Source organism: Cynocephalus volans, chromosome 1 (assembly GCF_027409185.1).
Source record: "Cynocephalus volans isolate mCynVol1 chromosome 1, mCynVol1.pri, whole genome shotgun sequence".
NCBI classification, from domain to species: Eukaryota; Metazoa; Chordata; class Mammalia; order Dermoptera; family Cynocephalidae; genus Cynocephalus; species Cynocephalus volans.
The window spans coordinates 180721311-180748539 of NC_084460.1; the positions used below are offsets into that span (position 1 = coordinate 180721311).

General features: G+C 37.9%; 1 protein-coding gene across 4 annotated transcripts; it reads right to left on the reverse strand.

Moving 5' to 3' along the window:
* Positions 1-1845: 1845 nt before the first annotated feature.
* On the reverse strand, positions 1846-26462 carry GART (phosphoribosylglycinamide formyltransferase, phosphoribosylglycinamide synthetase, phosphoribosylaminoimidazole synthetase). 4 transcript variants are annotated; one of them, XM_063105587.1, is made up of 22 exons: positions 26413-26462; positions 24844-25029; positions 22451-22546; positions 21815-21989; positions 20475-20586; positions 19494-19562; positions 18762-18887; positions 17285-17372; positions 16976-17061; positions 16632-16800; positions 14923-15154; positions 13040-13134; positions 12535-12644; positions 11961-12159; positions 10468-10719; positions 10069-10221; positions 6500-6706; positions 5400-5537; positions 4317-4447; positions 3904-4045; positions 2749-2864; positions 1846-2453 (listed from the first exon to the last, which is right to left on the reverse strand). In XM_063105587.1, the coding sequence occupies exons 2-22, from the start codon at positions 24986-24988 to the stop codon at positions 2262-2264; spliced, it is 3033 nt and encodes a 1010-aa protein (XP_062961657.1). In that variant the 5' UTR covers positions 24989-25029; positions 26413-26462; the 3' UTR covers positions 1846-2261. The 4 variants fall into 4 exon arrangements, with proteins under 4 accessions (XP_062961657.1, XP_062961667.1, XP_062961685.1 ...); XM_063105597.1 differs by having other exon boundaries at positions 26409-26440; XM_063105615.1 differs by lacking the exon at positions 22451-22546.
* Positions 26463-27229: the final 767 nt, after the last annotated feature.

The following is a 27229-nucleotide window of genomic DNA, read 5'->3' on the forward strand; positions in this document are numbered from 1 at the left end:
GGAACTGGGGGTTGAGGAGAGGTTTGGGGAATTTGGAGGAACAGGCTAGAAAAAGCCTAGATGCTAGTGAAAGTCTTGAAGACAAGAAAACCAGGCAAAATTTTAGAGATTGGTTAAATGGTGGTGACCAAAATGCTCACAGACATATGGATCATAAAGACCATTCTAAGGAGGTCTCAGATAGAAATAAGAAGTTTTTCAGAAACTTGGGCAAAGATCACCCTTGCTGTGAACTGGAAAGGAACTTGGCTGCATTGTGTCCACACCCTAGGACTTTGTGGAAGTTAGAACTTAGGAGTTGTGAACTGGAGTATTTGGTAGAAGAAATTTCTAAGCAACAAAGCTTAAGGAAGCTGAATGGCTACTTCTAATCGCCTACTCTGAGTTTTGGTAGCAGCAGCAAGGCATGACATAAAGCCAGAATTTAAAAGGGAAGAGAGAGTAAAGATTTGGAAAATTTACAGCCTGGTCATGTGCTAGAGAAGCAGAGAATAGTTTCAGAAGGAAAATTCAATGGTACTAATAAGATTAACACAAAATAACAAGATTATCAAGAGAAGGGGGAAAAGGCCCTGAAGGCATTACAGAAGCCTCTGGGGCCAACCCTTCCATTTCAGGCCCAAAGGCCTAGGGAGACAGAGTGGTGTTGGGGAACAGGCCTGAGGCACTCTACATGGGCTTGCTGCTCAGGGCCACCTCCAGAAGCTGCTTCCAGCACCAGCACACCAGCTGCTTTGGCTGCTCCAGCTGTGGGTAAATTGGCCCCAGATGTGGCTGGACCTGCAGCTTTGGAAAATACAAGCGGGAAGCCTTGGCAGCGTCCACATGGTGTTTGGTCTGCAGGCTTGCAGAATGCCAGAGCTGTGGATGTTTGGGAGTCTCCATCACAATTTCAAAAGATGTATAGAAAAGCCTGGGGACCCAGAAAGAGAGAAGTCACAGGGGTGGAGTCACTACAGACAGCCTTCACTAGCGTAATGCCCAGAAGAAATGTGGGGTCGGAGTTGCAGCAGGGAAACCCCATCAGAACCGTGTCTAGTGGAGCCATGAGAGCAGGACCACCATGGAGACCCCAGATCTGTGGAACTACCAGCAGGCGAGAACTAAATCATCAGCCTGAGACCAGGAAAGCCACAGGAGTGGAGCTGCCAGAGGACTTGTGGACTCAACCCCCACAACAGCATGCGAAGGAGGTCAAACATTGAATCAAGTTACAAGATTCACCAGCTTTAAGATTTAATGCCTGTCCTGCTGGGTTTCAGACTTGTTTGGGACCTGTTTCTCCTTTCTTTTGGCCTATTACTCCCTTTTGGAATGGGAATACATACCCTATGTTTGTCTCACCATTGTATCTTGGAAATGGACAACTTGTATTGATTTCACAGATGGGACTTTTAACTTTGGACTTTTGAGTTAAAACAAGTTAAGCCTTTGGGGATGAAATGAATGCATTTGCACATGAAAAAGACATGAGTTTTGGGGGGCCAAGGGTGGAATGTAGTGGATTGAATTATGTCTCCCCAAAACTCCCTGAAGCTTGAATTGTATCCCCCAATTTTTATGTATTAAAACTTAGCTCCCACTGTGACTTTTAACAGGGTGGGAACTCCTATTATGGTAATTGTAAGGTGGGGCCTTGAAGAGGTGATTGGGTTGTAGGATTGTGCAGTAATGAATGGATTAAAGATGGTGGTCAGGGGTGTGGTTCTGAGGGCTTTAAAAGAAGGGGAGAGTCTGTCTCTCTCTCTCTGCTTCCACCATCTTGCAATGTGAGACCCCTGGGTCACTGTTTCCACCACCAGATGGACTTTGGACTTCCCAGCCTCAGAAACTGTAAGCAATAAATTTCGTTTTTCTTTATAATTACCCAGTTCCGTGTATTTTGTTATAAGCAACACAAAATGGACTAATACATACAACATAAAAATGGAGGTGATATTGGTCAAAAAAAAGATAAGAAAGACTGAGAGTTTTGGTGTCCTGTTTGGCTGAGAGTGAAAAGAGTTCTGAATGACTAGCTTGATTATGAACAAGGTCCTAAACAGGTAAAACCTGAAAGATCATGGGAGATGTGTATGTCTTCGATATGTTGCACTAATGAATCTCTGTTCATGAAAAAATGGCCAAGGAGTTACGGGTGAAGTCTTTTTAAAAATTTTTTTTTAAGCCGTTTTTCTTTTGGGCTGAGTCCATGATAAAAAGCCACCATACAAACAGCTATAATTCTTTCAAAACTGGCTCCATTCCTGAACTAGGAGGCTTCATTCCTCTTTGACCCAACAGATCTTGCCATTTTCTCCAAGCTGTACAGTTCCACTGGCCACCAGCTGGAGGGCTGCAGGAAATATTTTATGTTCTGCTAATTTCACTCTTTCAGACAGAGTCGTAACAGTGTCACCCCTCTTCACGGGAACAGCTTCTTGTAAAATAATTTGTCCAGCATCTACATCTTCCTGTGAAAGAAAGCAAAAGTTTTGAACATTACTTCTAGCTAATGCAATTGACATCTAAAAATGAGTACTACTGGGGCCAGCCCGTGGCTCACTCGGTAGAGTGTGGTGCTGATAACACCAAGGCCACGGATTCGGATCCTATATAGGGATGGCCGGTTTGCTCACTGGCTGAGCGTGGTCCTGACAACACCAAGCCAAGGGTTAAGATCCCCTTACCGGTCATCTAAAAAAATAAAAAAATAAAAAAATAAAAAATAAAAATGAGTACTATTTTGGTAGAAAAAGACATACTCACAGTTACAAAGTGTACAGTGCACCCAGTAATTGTGACTCCAGTTTCCAGGACTTGCGCATGGGCATTTGAACCCTTAAAAGAAGGGAGCAAGGAGGGGTGGACGTTGAGCATTTTTCCTAGAAATTAAAAAAGCATAGTGGTAAGAATTTTAGAATCTCATGTATTCTGTCAAAGGAATATGTTTTCCTGTCTAGAATCAGAAGTCAAACAGAAGTTGGATCTCTGGGATGGTTGTTTTCTTTGCCAAACATAGAGATGAGGTAAAGAGAAATACAGTTCTTATTGGAGGAAGTCCTGGTAGCAGCACGTGCCTGCCTTGCACAGCCAAAGGCATGCTGGGCAGGCTCTGAACAGGTAGTCATGGTGACAGGAAGGCGGGCAGGGGGCGTCTAAGCTGGATGGTAGGGCTCCTGAAGAAAATTTAGGTTGTGACTGGCACATACTATCAGAAAGAGGCAAGAGGTTCTTGCATAATGTCTGTGTGCTTGACTTCTAACCACAAAGTGATGTGTCCTCCAGCTGCATTAGCTAGTTCTGTGTGCCTTATGTTACCAAAGGCATTGCCTGTTTTATATTACATCACAAGGATCTACCTATATTCACCTAAGAAAACAAACTCTTTGGTGAGAAAATGCATTTATTCCCCAAATGTGTACACAAAAAATGAAAACAGGATGCAAAGATTTTGGGGAAAAAGGCAATAACACAAGACGGTACATGTTTTCTGGCAACAATGCCTTCCTTCCCATCTTCTGGCAATGGTGTATACTTCCTAAGGAGAGGAGGGATTCTGCATTTTGAGAATTTCACTTCCTCTTGCTTCTAAACAAGTAAAAAAGGTTCTTCTGAACATTTATTCAAAAGATGAAATATTACCTTTACAGTAATGTGAAACAAAACTGAGTTACTTTTTATTAGAAAAAGTGATTAATTACAGCAAGTCAAACAAAATGGATAGATAGCAGATTAATGAACCATCATTGGGTCATTCTTAGGACTAAAGGAAAGGAAATTAATTTATGACCTGAGTTAAGTAAAATATTACAGTAAATATTCACTACTGGGATTGTTTGGCAAGTTCACTACTGAGATTGTTTGACACTCGAGCTCATTTTCAGTTGATTTCCAACGAAATGTCAAACAATTTTTGCTTACCATTCCACTTTCTGACAAAGGGGCCAGATAGAATTCTCATGAATCCTGCAAGACAGACTATGTCTGTGGAGAATTCTTCAAGGACTTGGTCAATTGCATTATCAAATTCTACACGATTTTTATATAATTTATGATTAATTACCTGTAATAGAAAAAGATAAGCACAATGTTTTCCAATGAATTACCAAAAATTAAAATTCACACTTTATATAGATCATTTTTCACTTCCTTGTGAAGACACAACCAATAGAAGATAATTAAGGAATGGACAGGATGAAGTAGAAAGGCAAGCCTACCACCCACCCAAAATGCAGAAGTCCAAAGAACAAGTGCTCCACAGACCCTGGCTCTGTGAGGGCAGATTATGAGCTTAAATACAGCCTGCAGTTAAGATACTTTCCCAAGTAACTTACTTTGGTGGGAATACCAGCTCTTTCTGCTTTATCTAACCCAGCCACTGCAGCTTTGTTGGAGATAACAACAACAATGTGTGCAGAGCTATTTGGATCCTGAGTACTGTCTATAAGTGCTTGGAGGTTCGATCCTGAAAAGGGAGAAAAACACAAGTGAGTTCACACTTATTAAAAAGAGATACGTGCCATTTTGAATAGGGAATTGACAACCTTTCTGAATAAATGTCTTGGAAAAGACTGGCAACATATGTCAGACTTTTAAATTCTATTTCTCTTGGGATAATGAAAAACATAGGTATTCCCGGTTCTAGGGATATATAAGATAGTATCTTATGATCTAGCATTGTAGTAGAAATAATGTAACATGATTTTAAAACTGGTTGATGAGAAATATGCTGTTTACCCTCTCAAGAATAAACCACTATGGCCCTTACCATAGTTCCTTTGCTTCACCATAAACTCGGGCCTCAATGATATAGAAGCCTTAAAATCATTTTGTAAAGCAATTATATTTCTGGGGATGTATTCTAAAGAAATAATCAAATATGCACTTAAGGACATCTTGTACATTTACAAAAATGTTCACAGCAATGTTACTTACAATGGAGAATAAAAATCATGATATATCCATCTTGAAGAATACAATGCTCTTATTATTTTACCCCTCTATCCAAAAAGGCCAAACATAAATTTCTTGTTCTTAATATTCTTAATAATAAAAAACCTTCAACTATTTTAAGACGTTCCAGCAATGAAGCTGTGATACAAAAAAATTTGGAATTTCCATCCTTTCTGTCTTTTCTAGTTTCTCTTTAACCATCTTTCTTTCTCTACTTCTTTCTTTGGGAGTTGTTTCAAATTCATAAGAAAACTGGAAAGATTAAGGATGTTGAAAAGATAGTACTACTGAATGATTCCTCCCCACTCCCCTCAGACTCTGCTGAGAGTATCCTTACAATCTGAAAGAGTTTTTTTGTGTGTGTGTGTCCGTAGGTGGGTGAGGGGTAGGGGTTGGGGGTGGGGCCAGGGAGGAAGGGAAGAACATTTCCATAGCTCTACAGTACAGAGGAAGCCACATCTTACCTGTTCCAGATATTAAGACAGCCACTCTTGCCTTTTTTGGTTTGACAGAGAAATAGTTTTTCAGGGAGCCATTCTCTAAGACTGACCCATTTATTTGTATGGTTTCAGTCAGATTCTTGACTTTCACACGAGGGGAACCTTCATTTAAAACATACCCATAAATAAACAAATAACAATTGTGAATTAACAGGAATAATGGAAAGAAAAATATTTAACGAAAACTTTAGAATACCATATTTTATTCTGAAAATATGGTATGCGAGGACTAAAATGAATAACAGGTTTGTATCACATAACATTACTCATTCATAAAAACTTCCCAAAGGTGAATGTATGTAATTACCTACTTTAGCTAAGAGCTATAGAGCACATTACTATATTGAAGCATATAAGGGATGTATTACTGCTTGCCACTGGTCTGCCCCTACTTCCCAAATCTTCCCAGTGAGATCATCCATCATAGTGCCATAACCTCCTGGCCTTGGGCATCCATGTAACCCAGCAAGTCAATTCAAAGACTGGAGAAAGCGAAGGTCTCTCTATAAGACATTGAGAAAGAGAAGGTCTCTCTTTCTTATTGTAATGTGAGCTGAAGGATGTTACCTTTCTAGTATTTGGAGAACCTGCCTGAAAATGAAACCTACACAACAGAGGAAATGAAGGCAGATACAGGTAAAGTATACAAGCTCTGACATCTTTGTTAGCTGATCTGAGTGGATTTTGTGCCCCTGTGCTAAGTTCTAGCACTTCTAGCAGAGTCCCAACTAATACACAGTACTTGTTAGGGTGCTTGCTCACTATTCCTTGAATTGAGGTGAACTACAATGCACAGCCACAAGGTCTTGTGTGCAGGGAGATTACTTTGGGAAGAGATCCTGTGGGGTGTAGTTGCGCACCTGTGAACATTACACAGAAGTGTCAGAGTCCTGATGTGGAAGTGAAGAGTATGTGGTATCACTGGGGTGGGTGCTGTCATATTACACCTGTGTAATGATAGTTGCCATAGCAATGGCTGGAATAAAAGGTGGGCACAGAGCTTGTGAGGCAGGGCTCTGCTCTATTTAAGATGATATACCTAAAAACAAATAAGGAGCGATTACCTTTAGGACATGCCACCACACTGCCTATCACCCAGGCTTCTTCCTTGTGCTGCTGAATATCCCTCAGAATCTGCTCTGTCTGATCCTTTGATACCACAAGGGCAGCCCCAATCCCACAGTTAAATGTTCTGGCCATCTCTTCTTCAGAGAGGTGTCCTTCCTGCTGTAACCATGAGAAGACTCTGGGGATCCTCCAGGACCGGGCATCTGAAAATAGGCAAGAGTTGTTTAACCTACCTATTGCCTCACACAAAGTATAAAAGTATGTACATATACAAAGACAGAGACATTACAATCAGGTTTTGCTATTTTATATAGGGTAAAAGTACAAACTGACTTTTCAGAAGTTTTTTTTTTAGGATACATGTGTATGTAAGACATTAAGAACATTTTTTGTTTACACACTTGCTAGTATTCACAATTGAGTGAAGTTTTGTGTTGCATTAACTAACTAGATCCTTAGAAAATCCCTCACGGATTACATGTGCTAGTAGTTGAATTCCAGTAAAGGCTGGCATACCACTCTTTTTTGACTGTTTAGCTGGGTCTTAGTGATGAGCAAAATACATTCTAAATAGGATGCAAAACTAGGTGGGTTATATACAGATTTAGAGAAAACGGATATACCATTCAAGTCATGCTACATAGAAGGTTTAAGATCAACACATTGTCCATCTCATTTATTTTAAAATTTATACTTAGGGCTGACTGGCTAACTCAGCTGGTTAGAACACAGCCTTATGACACCAAGGTCATGGCTTCAAATCCCTGTACCAATCAGCTGCCAATAAATAAATAAATAAAAATTAAAGAAAAGTAAAATTTAGAATTCTTAGGTCTATACAAGAATATGTATTATTAATACATTTTAATAATACGTATTAATACAACCAAAATCTCTAATAAAAATTTTTAGGTAAAGGTCTATATGTACATGCAGAAAATTCCTGAATAATAAAATAATTTGGATAGTTCTTTGCAGTCTACAGTTATGCGATCTAATTTCCAAAACCTATATTGAATTATTTATGAAGCTTCCCCAAAAGGGAAGCCACTTAGCTTTTTGTTAAATAATAAGGATTCTCTTCTGAGTCTGTACAGAATTTAAAAAAAAAAAAAAGAAAAGAAAAGAAAAAGAAGGTTGATTACTGGTTCCCCCTGTTTATTTGGTATATTTAAGTATAATCAGTTGTTTCATGCTCTGGAATTGATACAGTTTTTAAAATGTATCACATGTCTATGAATCTTCTCCTGTATTAGAATTAATTCCATTTATACTAGCTAGGAAACATCCATTCTTAAAAGCCAAGCTCAAGAGATTTAGTGACTACCATACCATGTTCACTATGCTCTCAATAGTCAAGTCAACAGCAACTTCAAATCAAATAGGAGTACATCCATAAAACGGAATAATCTTCATAAAAAATGTTACTATGACAAGTAGATGTTGATGATATATTAAATGGCAGGACAAATACCAGATTACCAAACTACAATCTCATTTTAGCCACAAGTTTTACAAAGTATTTATTTGTAAAAACAAGACTGACAGGCTAAAAGTGTAGTTTCTACAAATGAACACATACTTACGAATAATACAAGTCGTAATTTTAATGTCGAAAATTTCTGACTTAAATCTATTGTTGTCAAAGTATGTTTCCTGGAAGAAACCTTAGAGGCTGATTCAAGAGGTTTTTATTGGAATACAGACATGTATAACTCAAAACATAATGGTTTTCAGGAATATGGCTATATCAGTTTTCAATTTCCTAATGAGGTGACCATTACATTATTTTTAACCAGTGGTATGCTAGAGCCAGCTCGTAGATGCTGTTAAACACAGATATTTTTCAATTAATTGGCTGTGGTGGGAGTATTTACATCACAGAAATTGGCAAATGTACAAATTAGTCCTGCCTCCCTTCTCCATTCATCAGCATGCCACTGTTTTTCACTATTTGAAGAGGACAATAAAGAAAATACTTCTTAAGGTTTTTGTTTATGCTCACTGGAAAGCACTTCTATCCAAGGAATGCCTTAAACCACTAATTTAACCCTCCTATGAACCCTTTAACTCTTTACTATGCTCATTCCACGGATCTGGAGGGGATTCCCACTCAATCCAAACCCAGCCTGTCTGTTCCCATTCGATCATGCTCTTCCCTACCTTGCATATTTCCTCACTCCTACACAACCTACTTCTGCCTCTTTGGATTCTATCCTAGCTTATTCACCTCTATCCACAATGGCTTCTCCCCCATGAATGACCCCTGTTCCTGCCCAGCCCAACTGATCAACACAATCAATCTGTTTTTTTCTGTTCTTACTTATATAGGCTATACACGCTCTTATTTTGAGAGGAAAACTACACAACCAGCTTCAATTTCATTTGGGTCTTATTCTTGTTTCTGATCTTGACTGCTTTATCATTTTTTTCTCTCTTCAAACTCCAACTCCAAGTCTGCTTATCTCACTAGGCCCTTAATTCTTCTCTGGAAGTTATTTTATGTGAACTTCCTCAGTTTCTATTCCTTCGAACCAATGTACATTAGTTGACTATGACAGCTAGAATAGTTGAACTTTGTCTCTTTATTCTATAAAAACAGGGAGGGAAAACCCCTGTCCCACACTATGGCGAGTACATAAGTAATCATTTCCCCTTCCTTTTAACTAGTAGGTTTCTTGAAACAGTAATCTCCACCCACTGTGTCTACATTTCTGCCACCCATTCCCCGCATAGTAATCTGGTGGGTGGTATCTACCTCCAGTAGGCTGCTTTTGGACCTAACTGGCCTCCTTTGGGTCCTCATCCTAGATCTCTGTGTTGCACCTGACACTGCTAACCAATGTCATGTTAAAATTCTTCCTTAGGTTTGATGATGATACTTTTACATGGTTTACCCGCCTTCTGACTGTTCTTTTCAGTAATTCTACCTCTGAGGAGCAACATTTGGTCCCTTCCACTCTCTCGGCTATAACAATTACTACGTGCATATAATCACCCAACTTATCTTCAGCTTGACAACTTCTGCTCACAGACAACTTGAAATAAACATACTGAAGATTAAAAAACTGTATTCCCATTTCCTACTCCAAACCTTCTCTTACTCCTGCATTAGTAATGTTATCATCTACTCCCCTGCTTAACTAGAAACCTGGGACTTTTTCCTTCTATGGGTAAAATGATTCTCAAATTTGTCTTCCTTCTCTATGCCTTGATTCAGGTCCTTTTATTTCCTGTGTGGACTACATAGTAGCTACCATTTCCCATCCTGGCATGTAGGGTTCCATCTTGATAAAGCTTGAAGTTACCAATCACCTTGGAGGATCTGCTTATAGCATTTCATCTTTACACAAACCAATTACACGAAAGGATTTTATGCCTTATAAATATGGAAAATAAGGCAGAAAGAGGAAGAAAAGAATCAGCCTATTTTTTCTCCCAAGAAACCCCAATGATCAAGAATTTTCCATGTATAATAATGTGTGCACTAACTACCCGCAGTTTTCTCCCACATGCATTTTTTTCCTTAAGTTTTCTAAACAAAAGTTCCATTTAATTATCTTACCTAAATCCACTCCAAATTTTTGAGGGAGGACTCTGGGGATGTTTTCTAGCAATCCTCCACCAGTAATATGGGCAAATGCTTTGACATGTCCTGAACGTAGGATAGGTAACAGTGAACGGCTGTAGATTCTGGTTGGAGTCAGAAGTAAATCCCCTGTATATTGGAGGGATAAGACAAAAACTGAGCCTATGAATTTAAAACGAAAACATAAAACAACTCTGAAATGGAGAATGAGTTTGACCTTGTACAGACAAACCAGTTGTACAATAATATCCAAGCAGCCAAACCACAGGATAATGTAATACATTCAAATTTAGCTTTAAGTAATGAGAGTCTAAACCCACAAAGTGGTTACTCAGACATTTTCAGGCAGGACAGTTTAAACGTGAATGAGTTTACCTAAAGTCTGGTCACCACAACCATCAGGTGCTGGAGAGGAGTAACAGAGGGAAGATTTTGCCACAATTTTCCTCACAAGGCTAAATCCATTGCTGTGAAGTCCAGATGAAGCTATTCCAATAACAACATCCCCTTCAGTGATTCTTTCCAGGTGAGGGAGTTTCTGATCCCGCTCCATGGCACCGACAGCAAAACCAGCGAGGTCGTACTCTCCAGGAGGATACATGTCAGGCATTTCTGCTGTTTCACCTCCTGGCAGGATAAGACAAGAGCAAAGAAATCACATAATATTTATAAATCTGCCTAGGTAATAGTGACACTAGCTATTCTTAACACGAACAATTAAACATGTGGCTATAACCTGCAAACAGTCAATAAAACATACTCTATTAGCTGCCTAGCAGAACTTTCAACCAAGCATGATTCCAGGGGAAACAGCACTAATCTCTACAAAGGGTGAGATAAGGTAATAACAAGTATGCATGTAGCCTCCAAACATTACAACTTTCACGGGATGAATGCCCAGTTGAATATAACATCATTTCCATACCAGTTTAGTTTCAGAAATACTTTCACATATTTTATCTTTATAATCACTCCATTTTCTAGATGATGTATAGGCTTATGGAAGTGATTCAACCAGAACTGCCCAACTCCAAATGCCCTGGCCTAAAAGGTATAACATAGTATACTTTATGATCATATCATGTGAAGTTATAAGGTAGACTCCAAATTAGAAATTGTGTTCTAGGGCCGGCCCGTGGCTCACTCGGGAGAGTGCGGTGCTGATAACACCAAGGCCACGGGTTCGGATCCCTATATAGGGATGGCCGGTTAGCTCACTTTGGAGACTGTGGTGCTGATAACACCAAGTCAAGGGTTAAGGTCCCCTCACCGGTCATCTTTTAAAAAAAAAAAAAAAAAGAAATTGTGTTCTAAAAGATGGTTGAAAGGCAATTTTTGGCCTTTGGGACAGAACTGTCCGCAGAAATGGTAATATAAAAAGGTAGTTTTGTTCCTTGGTCAACCTACAAATTAATTTTGCTCAAAAATCTCATATGCAGTTAAGCAATATTTCTATAAAAACTGGGTACACTTTATTTTCTATGTCACTTCTGCAGGAAAATATGGTGTAAGTTAAGATCTTGGATGCCAGGAACCTATCTGCCTCTTCTGTAGGGCCAGTAAGAAGGAAATAACCGCTAGGTCTGTTTAAGAGATTACTGAGAAAGATGGGAATGAAAAAGATGGTCAAAGACTGGGCAGAAAAATAAGGCCTGGTTGACAGTTTTATGGGTCTGGGGAACAAACCCTTGAGGAGGGGTTTGAGGGCCACCAGGGTCTAAGTTTAATTCAGGTAGTTTTATCTGTATCTTATTTGCCACATCTTGTGGATATACAGTTTCTCTTGCTAGCTATATTGGCACCACTTTTACACATAGGGCTAAAATACAGTAAGAATAAGGACATGTGATTAAAATGGATGATCATACCAAGGAGAGCACATCCAGCATTTCCACAAGCTTTAGCGATTCCAGCAACAACAGCTTCAGTTGTACTAAGGTCAAGTTTTCCGCAGGAAAAGTAATCGAGGAAGAAGAGTGGCTCTGCTCCTTGTGCCAGAATATCATTTACACACATTGCAACCAAATCTTGACCAATGGTATCATGTTTATTGCATAGCTGCGCAATCTACAGAAGAACAATATAAACATCTACATTGGAGAATACGCTCCAAATTGTCAGTTTATCAATGGAGGCTAACAAACACCACTGACTTTGGATAGCTGCTCTTAACACTTAAAGACAAAAGAACACTAATTTCTGATAAGCCACTTGGTCCAAAACTATCCCTTTTTATCACCTACAATACTCTCTCATACAAATATAGCCTCAATAATATTTTGTTGTTAGAAATGTGCAGATATGTTAAGCACATTATATGGTTATTTGATATGGTTCTTTTTAGCTCATTTATGTCAAGAGAGAAAAAATATGTATTTGATATACAGTAAATTCCCTCTTATCCATCACAAAAGGCCTTTATTCACAAAGGTATCTGATTACCTTCAGTTTAGTTCCAACGCCATCTGTTCCAGAGGCCAGGAGAGGATCTTTGAAACCAGCTGCTTTCAAATCAAAAAGACCAGCAAAACCTCCAAGGTCAACTTCACAGCCTGTTGAAGAAGAAAGTTAATCACCTGCTGCATTATAACAGATTAGTTAAACATGATATACATACCACTTCTTCATTAGAATGGCTAAAATAAGAGATGCCTTTCTTAAGAATAGAAGATAGCAACATGTGCTCAAAGAATTGATCAAGAAAATAATTAAATATTAAAGGAACATATAATCATGTATCTTTTTAAGTTTAACATCACAGATAAGAAATGCTATCCTTAATATTACAGATAAGAAAGCAGAAGACTATGGGTTTGCCTTAAGTAGGGCAAGACTTATAGAACCTGGCATTAATTTGGAAAAATTTCCTCAGTGAAATATAAAGCCCAAATCAATTCACAATGTCTGTCAAATTTAATGAATTAGCAAAGTATAGGATCTCACTTACCTGGTCTGGAGGTGGCTTTTGCTAAAGGCTGAATCTTCTTGACTAGCATATTTCCAGCTGCAATGTCTACCCCAGATTCCTTGTAAGTCAGGCCCCTAAAGAATTAAAAAACAAAAGCAAAGAAACAACTAAAACATCACCTCAATGCCAGGGAAGGTTATTTTAATCTTAAAATACTATTTGAAGCAGAAGCCATCCCAAGTGATTTTCACATTACCTAATGTGATTAAAAATTTTTTTAATGTCAATGGCTGGGCCCCATCCATAGAGGTCCTGGGAATTGAAATGTGTTTAAACAACCTCTCCAGTTGATTTGACTGCATTATCTTTGTTGAAAACTACTGCTCTAATTTAATCACCTATTTCCTTCAGAAGTACTTCTCACAGGCTGCTAAATATACTGATTTTGTTGTGCAACCACTACCACCATCTATCTTCATAACTCTTTTCATTTTATAAAACTGAAATTCTACTCATTAAACAAAAATTCCCTATTATCCCCTCCCTGCAACCCCTGGCAACTACCATTCTGTTAAATATATTATTTTGCCACAACCTTTCTCCATTCAATTTCAGTCTGGGCAGGAAAAGAGTGCTAAAACCAAGTCAAAAAAAGTGAAAATTAGGATGATAGGAACTCTATAAAAATATCCCTAAATAATCAAATTGATTTCTTACTGCAATAATACATAACTGTTTCAGTTTCCTTTTAGTTGAGGACAGTAAGAAACAAAATCAAACCCTATGAAAAAAGCAAAACCAGGTGATGATATTCAGTGCATCATTTCCTTCTATATAGGACCAATGCACTGGAGCAGTACACTTAGAGATCAAGTGTGTAAATGGGACTGCAAACTCAATAGTCTTGCCCTGCAAAAATGAGAACTTTGGCGTACTTGGATGCAGTGATACATGAAGAAATATGTGACATTTTATTAAAAACAAGCTGCCAGGGTACAACTAGAGTTGAGAGCATTGGCAGTTAACTCAAAGTCAGCAGCCTAGAGCCACTCTCAGGTAGTAAACAAAGTCCTACTGGTTTAAAAAACTTATTCTCACTTAGCAACTGGCATTGTGGCATCTCATTTTCTTCATCTTTAACTTAAAGAATTCAGACTAGAATTGAAATTACAGTTCCTTAAAATATGTTGTTTCAGTGGAATCTAATCATTTTAAAATAAAAAACAAACTTTTAGCATGGCGTTTTAATGTTCTTGATTCTTAAAAAATTCCAGTGTTTAAACTAAAAAAAAAAATGGCCTCTTAGTAACAGCATAACTTGAATTGTTACTAAAAACTTCTCATTTTCTCCTAAAATACTTATTAGCCATAGATGAGCTAGTAAATATGATACATTCTTAAGAAATCAACATCCACATTTGCAACTAATGGTTTATTGATTTTAAAAGGGATTAGTTGTACTTGCCAATAAATAAATCAATAAGGGGTAAAAAATACCTTTCAGCAATAGATATAAATGCAGTGACAAAATGAGGTTGCCCAAAATTAGATTATAATCAAATAAAACTATAAATTTAGATGACCAATATTCTCATCTTGAGTTCTTTGACAAAATCAGAAACTATGATTCAAATACAACAATATTTATCCATGTGATAACTCAAGGAAGAAAAATCTTTAGTATCATTGTGATTTTGCTAAACCTTTCAAACATAAGTTACCATAAAGTTTTTCCCATTTAATCTGAATATTACTGTAATAATTCAGTTTTGATTCAAATGAAATACAAACCAAGATCAGATCAGTCCCAAAGAGAGAAAAGAATACAAAATGACAGAGTACAGAGTTAATGGAATTTTCTACATAGCCAGTTAGGGCAGTGCTGAAACTGTGCTGTAACCACCCCAGGAAGAGAATTTTACCTGGGCTGCTGGAGGAAAGCTATGGCACGAAAGCCAATATCCTTTCTATAAACTGCTCCCTCAAACTTTATAGTAGCTAGTCCTTTCTTGGCTTCATCAAGGGCTGACAAGAAATCTTCCCGGATGGCTGTTACGGTAAGGACTCTACCCCCGTTGGTCACTACTTTGCCATCTTTGAGGGCAGTACCTGCATGGAACACCTCCAGTCCTAAAGCTTGAGCCTCAGGAAACCCTATAAGACAGCATATTTGAAATATGATTTGAAATAATATTTCACATTGTGAAGTGATTTACAATTTCCACAAGTTTAAAAAAAAAATCTTTATCATTTAAATGAATCTTCACAAGAATCCTATCAGGCAGAAATTAATGCAATATAATAGTAAATAGACCCTTTCTCCTAAGAACAGTCTGTTCTGTTTCGGAGTGACAGCTGTATTCCTAAAATCTTGTTATCATAAATCTCATTTTAAAAACAATTGTTTCAGTAGGAAGAGGGTGGAAAAAAAGCTATTTATAAGCTCTCTGATTTAAAAAAAAACTAACCATTCCTATATCTCCAGTTTGTCTTTTTCTTTTTCCTCCTGCATTTCTCTTTTTGGCATCCTGTTTTTACAGCACAGAGCCATTCAGTCATAGATAACCAACACTTGCCAGTATTGGTAATACCCAATATTGCTTTGTTGGAAGTGGCTATTACACTTGTTGCTTCAATCTTAGGGAAATTTCAAGAAGAAGGAACACTGATTCTATATCATCTCTTCCTTTGTCCATTTTCAAAAGCAATCAATTCCTAACTACCCACTTGTCACGTATGGGATTCATAGGACTTATTGTCTGGGCAAGACAGTAAATAGGGTGTTTGAATCACAGTATTGGGGTACCGAGAGACACTAAACTACAACCTGCTAGGGGTCACAGAGGTCTGCCTTGGGACTTATGACACTGGAACTTACTTAGCATTTTTATTTATTTATTTATTTTTATCCTAAAGATGACTGGTAAGGAGATCTCAACCATTGACCTGGTTTTGTCAGCACCATGCTCTCCCAAGTGAGCAAACTGGCCATCCCTATATAGGGATCCGAATCCTTGGCTTTGGGATTATCAGCACCACACTCTCCCAAGTGAGCCACAGGCCGGCCCTTTTAGCATTTTTAAACACTGCTTGGTTTAACATCATTAACCAGATGTCTCATTTTTTGTAAAGAGAAAGGGAGAAGGCTACACTCTTGAAACAGTTTGAATCCTGCCATCCAAGTGACGATGGGGTGCATTGTAAATTAGAGGTGGGTGGGTCAAACCACAAACGTTGTATGCATTTGTGATCACTCAGAGATATGCCTCTAAAATGTATCTTATTGATGTGGTTTACACTAACGTTCCTCTCACTGTCATGGAGTCCTATTATCACCCTGGCTCTGGGAGGGTGGAAGAGAAAAACTGCACTGGGTGATATTCTGGAAATTTGGTTGGGCTACTTATGTCTTCCTTGTACAGGAAGGGAAATGGATGGCAATTCTTTAAATACAGTAATTTTGGATATTTGAACACATAGCCAACAAGCAACATGGTTATGTTAAGAATCTCTGAAAGGTTTCTGATGGTTTACACCTTTAATAGAAGCAGGCATTAGCATGGGAGGGAGGCCTGCTGTGGCACAGGTCACTTGTCACATTATAATCAACCTCTTATTCCCCAATGCTCACCTGTTATCTCCACTCCCTTGGTGTAGTCTCCAGGATAACCTTTACTTGCCATGACAATAGTTATGGCAGTGTGGTTTTCTAGCCAAATGGGCAGAGATGTGCAGAGCAGGCCACCTAAAGTGGACTGAATCACTTCATAAAGATCACTTTTAAGAAGCGGGAGGATTACCTGAAAAAACCATAATCAATATAGCAACTGAGATAAATTTTAGTTTTCCTTAGACATTTTAATCTGAGGTACTAGCAGAACTTGTATGTAATTCAAGGCTGATAAATCCTGAGATTAAAACAACATACGTCTTGTACAAAGTAATACTTTATTATCTGTAATTATCGTTACCCACTTGACACTCTGGATCACCAAAACGGCAGTTAAACTCCAGAACTTTTGGACCATCCTTGGTCAGCATTATACCAGCATAGAGAATACCTTCATTAAAAAAGGAAAAAAAAAGAGAGAGAAAGGAAATCTATAATGAAGACATTGTACTTTGACTATAAAATCTAGAACATAAACTTCTAATATTCGAAGTCTTAGAATAATCAAAAATGTCACAACAGTAGTCAAATAAAACATGATTAAAAAAAAGAGAAAAAAATGGAAGTTTTATCAAAAGTGGAAAGTTACTCCACAATAATGTCAATGTGCTCACCTGTGTATGGAGTACCCTCCTGCTGCATGCCATCTACTGTCCTTTGAAGAATAGTATTTTTAATTGTTAGTAACAAATCCTTAGAAACCTAGGGAACGTGCAAAAAAACTTAAATGTAATTGGTAATTTAAAAAATCATTTTGTAAGTAGTATCACATGGAACAATGAAAGGGGATGATGAGAACTACCTGAGACAGGCTGAGCACTTCAAGTTCATATAATTTTAAAATCCTCACCATGACTCCATCTAGGTATTTTAGCCCTATTTTTACAGAGTAGGAAAGAAGAGTTCTAAAAGGTAAAATATATTCCACAGTCAAGGACATATTGCTAACAAATGGCAGTGCCTACTTTTTACTTGACTACAGTGCCTGCCTTACACACACACACACACACCCATTATTATTGTCACTATTTTTACTACTCCTTAATGCCTCACTAAACACATTAAGATTTTAATTTTTAAGTAATAAATGCTCTGAAACTGGTAAATTATCACAAGCAAAGGCAAGATTATGTGTTATTGTCAAATGAAAGATCAGTGCCAACCACCATTTTACAACTAAGTTGACTGTTAAATCACCTCTCATTACTAAACCTACAGATTTTCAAAAATATACACCCTTAAAGAAACTCACCAAAAATAGTTTCCTGAAACATAATAATAAAGATGAAAAAAGTCCTGTGCCACCATGAGGCACCTTTGTATCTCTCCAAAATATTCTATGCTTACCTCATAAGCCTATATACTTATGAATCTGAGTTCACAAATTGAACTGTAAAAATTACACCCAGAGATAGTCGCTATACTAAAATCACTATTACTAAATGGTAGTTTTAATACTTATAAAGTCTAAAAAAAATAAAGTTTGATTTATTTTTAATAATTTAATCAAGAAAAATATGTAAAATGCACTATATTAGCACAAAAGATTGTGAATATCATCAGTGAGAAGAATGAGTGAATTTCTGGAGTGCTAATCTACTTATAATATACTCAACAATGCAGACTTCTTATAAAAAACTGTGCAGAAATTGTTGGAAACATACTTTATCAATCCATATGAAGTAGAAAGACCAGAAGAATAAATTACAGTCTGACTTGGCTCTCAATTCATCACATACACACAGAGCACTTATGTGCTGGGTCCTGGATTTCCAAAGATGAATAAAAGATAAATCTAGAACTGTAACAGGCTCCCATGGGTTAAAAATTTGGTGTAGAGAGGAGAGGATAGGAGGATCTATTCAATACACACTAGACTTTACATTGGCTTAGTTCTTCAAAAGTTTTTAGAAAAGGTTTGTTTTACCAGAAGACATACTTTTCATTAATAGAACAATCAAGTTGCTAATTAGTAACATAATTTACAGAAACAAACAAAAAACCAAAATGAAACAGAAAAGCATCACCTATGACCTCTTTGAGAATATCAAACAATTACCACCAAACCTTAGCACAGCCTTTGGGAAGTACCTGAGGTGCTGGACAACAGGCTCCCATTCCCCCTGTGTTGGGGCCACAGTCTCCCTCCAGTAATCGCTTATGGTCCTGTGCTGGGGGCATGGGGGCCACAGTCCTCCCATCAGTGAAACACAGACACTATAGAGAAAACAAAATAGTCCTCTTAGGTTAAATACCAAAAAGTAAAATAATTTAATAAGGCAAATTACATATACCTTAACTCTTCTTAGTAGAAAAGCTTTCTTTTTTGAAGAAAAATGAGTTGAAACATAAATTACCCCTAACTACATATATTAAGATTCAGAAAACCTTGTGTACTTAACTTCTGAAGGATTTATAATTTTTGAAGTAGGTGAGGGAATAAACAAGCTACTTCAAAGTAAAATATTTCAACCTTACCCCACTTTAAGCTTCCAGGCATTAAAACTTTATTTAAGGTGACTTTATTCCCTATTTATTGTATAATAAACTGTATGTGAAAGAAAAAGCAAGAATGTTTCAATTAATCCAGAAGCTCAATAACGTGTGATATAAGTCCAAGTGCCTCCACATACACTGGGGATAATTAAAAGAGAAGGAATTCTTTTTTCATTTACATCTGAAATACTAAATGTATACAAATTCCTTTGTAACTGCTGGGTTTTTAGATGAAGCAATCAGAGTAAATCAAGTCTTTTCTGGGGTGCATAGGCCAGATAACAGCTTCTCATACTCTATAAAAACCTAAAAGATGAATATACATACAGACACCTCTTCTCCTTCAAGAAGTTCTTCAATGACAATTGTTTCTCCAGCTGCTCCAAAAGCTTTCTCCTAATTGTAGGTTTTAAAAAGAGGATTGGTAAATTTTAAGCTTTTTAATATTAGTTGACTTTTGCCACTGTCTACCATTTGTATTATGAACCAATACGTACTATAATTTCTCTTTCCCTTTCTGAAAGACTCCTATTTTTTTTTTTTTGTCTTTTTCATGACCGGCACTCAGCCAGTGAGTGCACCGGCCATTCCTATATAGGATCGGAACCCGCGGCGGGAACGTCGCTGGGCTCTCAGCGCCGCACTCTCCCGAGTGCGCCACGGGGTCGGCCCAAGACTCCTATTTTTAATGTGACAATGACTTAGAGCTAATCCTGATACAGATGAAATAAACACATTACTAATACTCTTCTGAGGATTTGGCTTTCTGGTTTCAAATAAGGTAAAGGAAAAACAGATGTTTTCATTGTCAGCATTTAATCCTTATTCCTGATTATAATTATATATGTTTGCCTATAATAATTATACTAAAGCATGCCTGGGAAAGTAGATTTCTATAAAGGGGAAAAACCACACAACCAAGATGGATCATGAAAGAAAAACAAAGTGTATTCATTCATTGGTTCACTTCTTTTAGATTTCAGACACATGGGACAAATACTTTTGTCCTCATGGATGGTTTGAGATTTTACTTATATGTTCTATAGTTTGAAGATTTTCTGCCTTTCCATAGTAGACAACAGAGGATGTTAGAACTTACTTCAAAAGAATAGAATCATGGTTGTGTCATCAATGCAGATCTGTAATAACCATTTTATAGAGATGGATTATAATACACGATATTATGAAAAGTAACTTAACCTGTATGTTTAGTAGATAGGTTTTCCTTCTCGTGAGGAACATTTTGTTAACTTAAAAGAGTATCCAATGTGAATAGAAAACTAAATTTTTTCAGAAGAATCAACCTACCTGCATGATCTCCTGTACAGCTTTGCAGGCATCCTCTTTGCTCTTAGCAACAATCACCCCTTTCCCAGCTGCAAGACCACTGGCCTTCACAACCAAAGCAGGGAAGTCTGAACTGTGAAGACAGAGTAACCTTCAACACTCGATAAACCATTACAACTCAAAATTTAAAAATTCTTTGGAAATTTGTAACGATATGCTATAGCAACAACTAAAAAGCAGAAAGAAAAAAATTACTTATCATTCCAATACCACTTTGATATATTTCCCGCCAGCATTTTTTTCCTATGCATTCCTTTATAGTTGTGATCATACAGTACATACAATTTTGCTTTTCACTTATGAGATCACATAGGCAAAATCTCTGGAAGAATAATAAAATGTATAGAGTAGACACAGAATGATCTTTAAGATACAAAGTAGTGAATTGTATTCTCATTCAAGTAGAAGATGTGGCTGTATAACACCAATATAAGTATGGATACACAGACTTTTCTGGAAGTATACATAAGAAACTATTAAGTGGGACTGGAGATCTGGAAGGAGACTTACCCAAAGTAAGTAACAAAACTGTTACTTACCCAAGGCATCTGGCTACTAGGAAATAATAATATTCAATGTCTAAGAAACCCTGTAGGATGAAGAATGAATAAAGAATGAAATTGACTCAACTGAAAGGAAAACATACCATGTAGCAGGAGGAAGTGTCAACAAAAAAAGGCAAAGGCATGTGTCTACCAACATTCATTCATTGCTCAATGTTTTCCATATAATTGAGAACAAATGATGTTTAATTTTAAGATTTAGAATTGGAATAGTGGTGGCAGACAAGCAAGTGATGATTCCTCACTCTGGTTAATTATTTATGACAAAAATCAATATCCTTTATGTTGTAAAATGCCACTGTTTGTCAATTTGGCTGTGAAAACAGCACATGACTGCAGAACCAAGTTCATTTCTTCCCCTAGTAACTTATTCAACAATAAATATTAAAAATTTCATCTTTCTGCCAGGGCAGAAGATCATATATATGAATAGAATGTCATTTTATTTTGGTGTTGGAAAAAGGCAATCTACCTAATATTTATTGACAATGTTTTCTTTTTCTTTCTTTTTTTGGTGGCTGGGCAGTACGGGGATCCAAATTCGTGACCTGGGTGTTATCAGCACCACACTCTAAGTGAGCTAACAGGCCAGACCTGAGAATGTTTTTATCCATAATTATCTTACTATAAGCTCATGAAAACCTAAAGACCTAGCATTACATTTTAAACAAAAAAGTGACCCATGTATTTAAATATCATAACAAAATGACAGCCCTTCACAGGCAGCCTTCTACCTACCTCATAATGAAGCTGCAGGCCTCTTCAGGTTTGGTGAAAGCTCTCCATTGTGCAGTTGGGATTCCATGTCGGTCCATAAACTCTTTGGCAAACTTTTTGCTGGACTCTAACTGAGCTGCTTCTGCTGTGGGGCCAAAGCATTGCACTCCTGCAGAGGTCAGATTCCCAACAATTCCTGTTGATGTAAACAGTAGACTTGGCTGAACCAAGGTCTTTCTATGGGCTTTTCAGACTAAAGATAAATTACGATTAGACTATATCCACATTTAGACAAGGCAGATGACTGGTGGCAGTGGGTAACTAGTTTACATGTTGTCTACTGGATATAAACAAAATGCTACATGTGATTCAAATCCCCAAAAGTTATTTGTTATATTCGAATATATGGGTTATTAAACAGACATCAAAATAGAGCAGAATAAAGACACATAAAATGTTTCCTCTGGCTGCAAATTTCATCTCAAAACTCATCACTTTACTGATGTTGAGGAGAATATCTAGAAGCCATAAATTTCAAGAGGGTGAAATCTCTTTTTCCAATATAAGTCCTCATCTATAAAATGAATTGGATTAGATGATCCCTAAGCTCCTGTTGGCACTGAAAATACTGTAAAAATAAAAAGAAATGAACTTTACCGGCAGCCAGAGGTGCCTCTGGTCCAATGACTACAAATTCAATTTTCTCATCTTTGCAGAATTGAGCAAGGGCATTGTGATCAGTGATTGAGATTGCTGTGAACAGAAAAAACCAACCAATTGCATTTACAAAAACATTGTTTACATTAACTAAGTGCCTCGCTAAAAAGTAAGTACTCATACTTTAGTATGTCTGTTAACTGTTGGTTTTTTTTTTTAATTGGTACAGATGAGTTTCACTATGAGAAATTCAGAGTAAAGGGCATTAGGCTAATCAATAAAGCCCAATTCTCTGCTATTACTGAAGCAAGTTAGATGAAAATACCAGTAAACTTTCCAAAGAGCCATAAAGTACCTTTTCGATTACGGTGTCTATGTCACCAGTGTTGACTTTATAGTAAACAAAAAACATACCACAGAATGTATTTAGAAACTCATCTTTGGGCCGAGCCCGTGGCGCACTTGGTAGAGTGCTGCGCTGGCAGTGCGGCGACGCTCCCGCCGCGGGTTCGGATCCTATATAGGACTGACCGGTGCACTCACTGGCTGAGTGCTGGTCACGAAAAAAAAAAAAACGACAAAAAAAAAAAAAAAAAAAGAAACTCATCTTTTAAGATTTCCTGAAAACCCACTATGTGTTCGGTAGTGTACTCGGTACCAGAGTTAAGATGCTAACACAAACAGGGGCCCTACACTTAACACATATACAAACAAAATAATAGCAAACATGAACAAATTAAACAAATTTGATATGAGGTGGATTGGGAGGCTATTTCTGGTAGAGTCAGGAAGGGTCTCTTTGAGACAGAGCTGTTTAGGTTAACTGGATGTTAATTTTAACTAAAACATGGGACTCTTCTCCAACCTATAAGGCAGGTAAATTTTCTTTCTTGATGGAGTTAAGTAACTAGCAGTAGGATCAACCACATACTAAACCTGGGTTGGTTCTACAGGCGCTCTCCTGCTTCAATGTATCTATACCGCCATTCTTAAGTCAGCTGAAGTCTCAAATCACTCCGCAAAACATGGTGTTTGTGGCATATAGCATCCAAGTCCAGAAAGGGCAGTGTTCTCTACAGAAACTGCCTGAGTGTGGTAAGGGTGGCATACCATACACCTTGGGTTAGTAGCTCCAGATACCACTGAGCTGAGCAGGGCCAATTAAATCAGTACAGCAGAGGGCAACGAGAGGAAGAAGACACACCTAACTTCAAACGGTAGAAGTCTCATGACAATCTTGGGAAATTTTCATAGGCTTGCCTGTGTGATCTCAATTACATGTAGATAAAATGTGCCAGTTCTTCAATAAAGATATAATACTCACCCCTAGAGCTAAGATCCCAGAAAAGGAGATATTTTGTTATTTGCCTTTTTCTTACTGTTTTTGTCTTACATACATGCAACTATCCTCTCCTAGTTTATGGCTTGTTGGGTCTATGCTCTTCTCTCCATAAATATTAAGTGCCACATAGGGTATTAAGCACTGTGCAAACAATGCAAAACAAGACAGACAAGTCCTTGTCCTTATGGAGCTTACATTCTAGAGCTTATATTCTAGGGGGTAAAAGGAGATAGAAGACAGATAATAGAAAAGTAAAAATAAATACAGTCAATGTTTCATGATAGAAAACAAATGAAATAAAATGAGGTGGACACTTGCTTTGGTTGGAAACTTTAGGAAAAGACCTCTTTGAGGAGGTAACCTTTAAGTGGAGCCCTGAATGATGAGGAGCCAATCATGCTAGGGGTGGGAACAAATACAAAGTCTAGGGCAGCTAACTATGTTTGGGAAATTGGCAGGGTAGCATGGATAGAGTACAGTAAAAAGAGAGCAAAGGATATAAAAGATCAGGCTGGAAAGGAAAGCAGAAGCCAGATTGCACAGTAAGAAGTTTGCGTTTTATTCTAAGTGCTGTTTAATGTAGCATATAATCATTTTTTTCATTTTTACCAGTCAAAGAGATAAGAGTTGAGAATTATTGTGGAGTTAGAACTGCTAGGAATTACATTTGATAGCACTGCTCAACTTTTCACTTCAAAAAATACACACTAAAATGCCTTCAAACTATATTAGGAACTTGCTATTCTTTCAACGGATTTGTTTCATAATCTTTAAAATAATTTAAGATAAGGAAATGACACATTCTGAACAATAGGATACCTTAAGCTTACAACATATGGCAAGTATTCAAATGACCATATACATGAGGGTACTTCAAAAAGTTCACGGAAAGATTTGTTTTTATTATCTTTTAATTCTATTTTTCTATGAAATTCTAAAAATACCCTTGTATTTTAAGGGTAAGGAAAGCATTCAAACCTGAATAGCCGTCCATCTTTATTATTATAAAGAACATATATGGTTGACAATTTGTTAACAAAAACATGATTACCAGTATTTGAAATCTTTTCAGAGCAGGCAGTGCCTGCATTTCCTGGGGCCACCAATACTTGTTTGACATGATGAGACTGTGCAAGTTTCCAGGCCAGCGTATGTTCCCTTCCTCCACTGCCAATTACAAGTACTCGGGCTGCCATTGCTCTGTCTGCAAAGCAGGAATTCCAAAGGACAATGAAACCTGCAGAAAGAAAATCATAGTTGATATTTTAGAATGTACACTTTAGAAGTAATGTTTTCTGAATGTGACTTTAAGTAATCACTTGTACTCATACAAACAATATTTTCATCCAGTGATTCATGGTCTGGCTGGTTAGCTCAGTTGGTTAGAGACTGGTGTTATAAAAAGGTTGAAAGTTTGGATCCCTGTACTGACGAGCTGGCCACCCAAAAAGATTAAAATTAAAAAAAAAAACAAATAAAACGGGGATTTATAACTTGAGAAATATGACTGTAATCATAAGGTAAGCTAGTTTAAGGATGGAATGGTGATTTAGAGACTTATCTGATAAGTAATCTACAAATAATCTTCCTTCTCTGGGCTTCACTTTTAGAAGATTTGAAAATCATCAAGAAAAATGAATCTTGATTTTTGAAATTTAGACCCAAAATTTAAAATGTTTTCAAACCTTGAGATTTAATAGATAACAGACTTTAAAGTTGTCATAATAAATAAATAAATATTGAAGAGGTGGGTCAGCAAACTATCTGTAATACTTTCAGCTTTTGAGAGTCATACAATCTCTGTCAATAACTACTCAATTCTGCCACTGTAGTATGAAAGCAGCCATTGCCAACATATAATGGACTAATGTGCCAACGTTCAAAAAACTTACTTTACATAAACAGGCAGTGGGCCAGAGGCCATTGCCTATCAGTGCTATAAGCAATAGGAAGCCAGCAAAGGTTAGTAACAAATAAGCACGACTGTGTTTCAATAAAAATTTATGTATGGAGACTGCAATTTGAATTGCATATAATTTTCACGTCATAAAAACATTTTTTTCCTTTTTCTCCCCAACCATTTTTATTTAGTGGGCTGTACAATGTTAGAAAATTGGTAGAGAAGGCAAAAATCAAATTCAAACGTATTTCACTTAAGTTTTGGCACTTGAGTCTGAGCAGGATGGATGCAACAGACCTTGCTCCATACTAGCTGGGAGACTTTGAGGGACTTAACTAATCTTGGGTTTTAGTCATTCAGAGGGGTAACTTATAAAGAGAATAAGAGAGCCAGGTAAAGCCATGTCAAAGGATTTGGGGAATAAAACAAAATAGAAACCAATTACAAAAGTCAAATAATCTGCTAGAGACAACGGGTGCATAACGAGAATATATGATAAAATAAAGGCCTTGATATCTTGGAAAGCAGGGAAAGTGATCAAATGTAAACTTCAGTTAATAGAAGCGTAAAGCACATGGCCAACTCCCGTCCACCGCATCCAAAAATAAGAATAATTTCTACATTCAACCCAGTTCCTACAGTTTCATTCAGTTCCTGATATTAAATTCCCACACCAAAGTATAAATGTACCCCATTTAAAAGTGTAGGAGGCTTACACACCGACACCAGACGGCCACGCCACTTGCTCTTGCCCACTCTCCGGAAGTCGGCCCAGAGGGATCCGGAGCCCGCCCCAAGCGCCCCGCCCCGGACTTCCCCTCCCCATTGGTCTGTGTCGCCTTTGGTTCCCCCCCACTCCGCGTTGGCGTAATCAAGTGTGTTTCCCTCCCGCCCTGGGTGCGGCCTGAGCCTGCTCGCGAGCAACACTACCGAAGTCCTGGCACGTTTATAATGTAACACTGTAGTATAGGGTGCCCGTGCCATCTCACGTCTCCATTCCTCCCCGAGAGCTTCCTGAACTCTGAGTGGGAGCGCTAAAATGCTATAAACCCACATTTAGCTGTGTGTGACCAGCTACTGCGGAAAAGTCTCGTGACACGTTTGGCTCCTGACTAGAACGCACCAGGCTTTGAACGCAGGTCGCTCAGGACCTCTCGGCCTATTGCTAAAAAAATCAGGGCCGATTATAGGATGCAATGGGAGAGAGGAGAAGGGCGTGTTCTTCGTGTTCACACCACAAAGCGGGCGGAGACTGATTAGTTCTTCCCCGAATGCATTTCCCTAAGGAAACTGAACTTAGCACCGCCCGCGAAAGCTTGGAGGCCCTGTGCCAAACATCGTGTTGCCCTTCTTGCTCCCTTTCCTCACGACCTTTATCCTGAAGCGGTTAGCTGCCACACCAATCCTCTTAAACCCCCAAACATTTGAGAGTGACAACTTAAGCTGACAACAGTCGCCTCAGGAGGGACTTCTCCTATAATGGCGCCTGCGTCAGACACTAACATGGCGGACACAGTCGTGCGCGGCGCAAACGTCA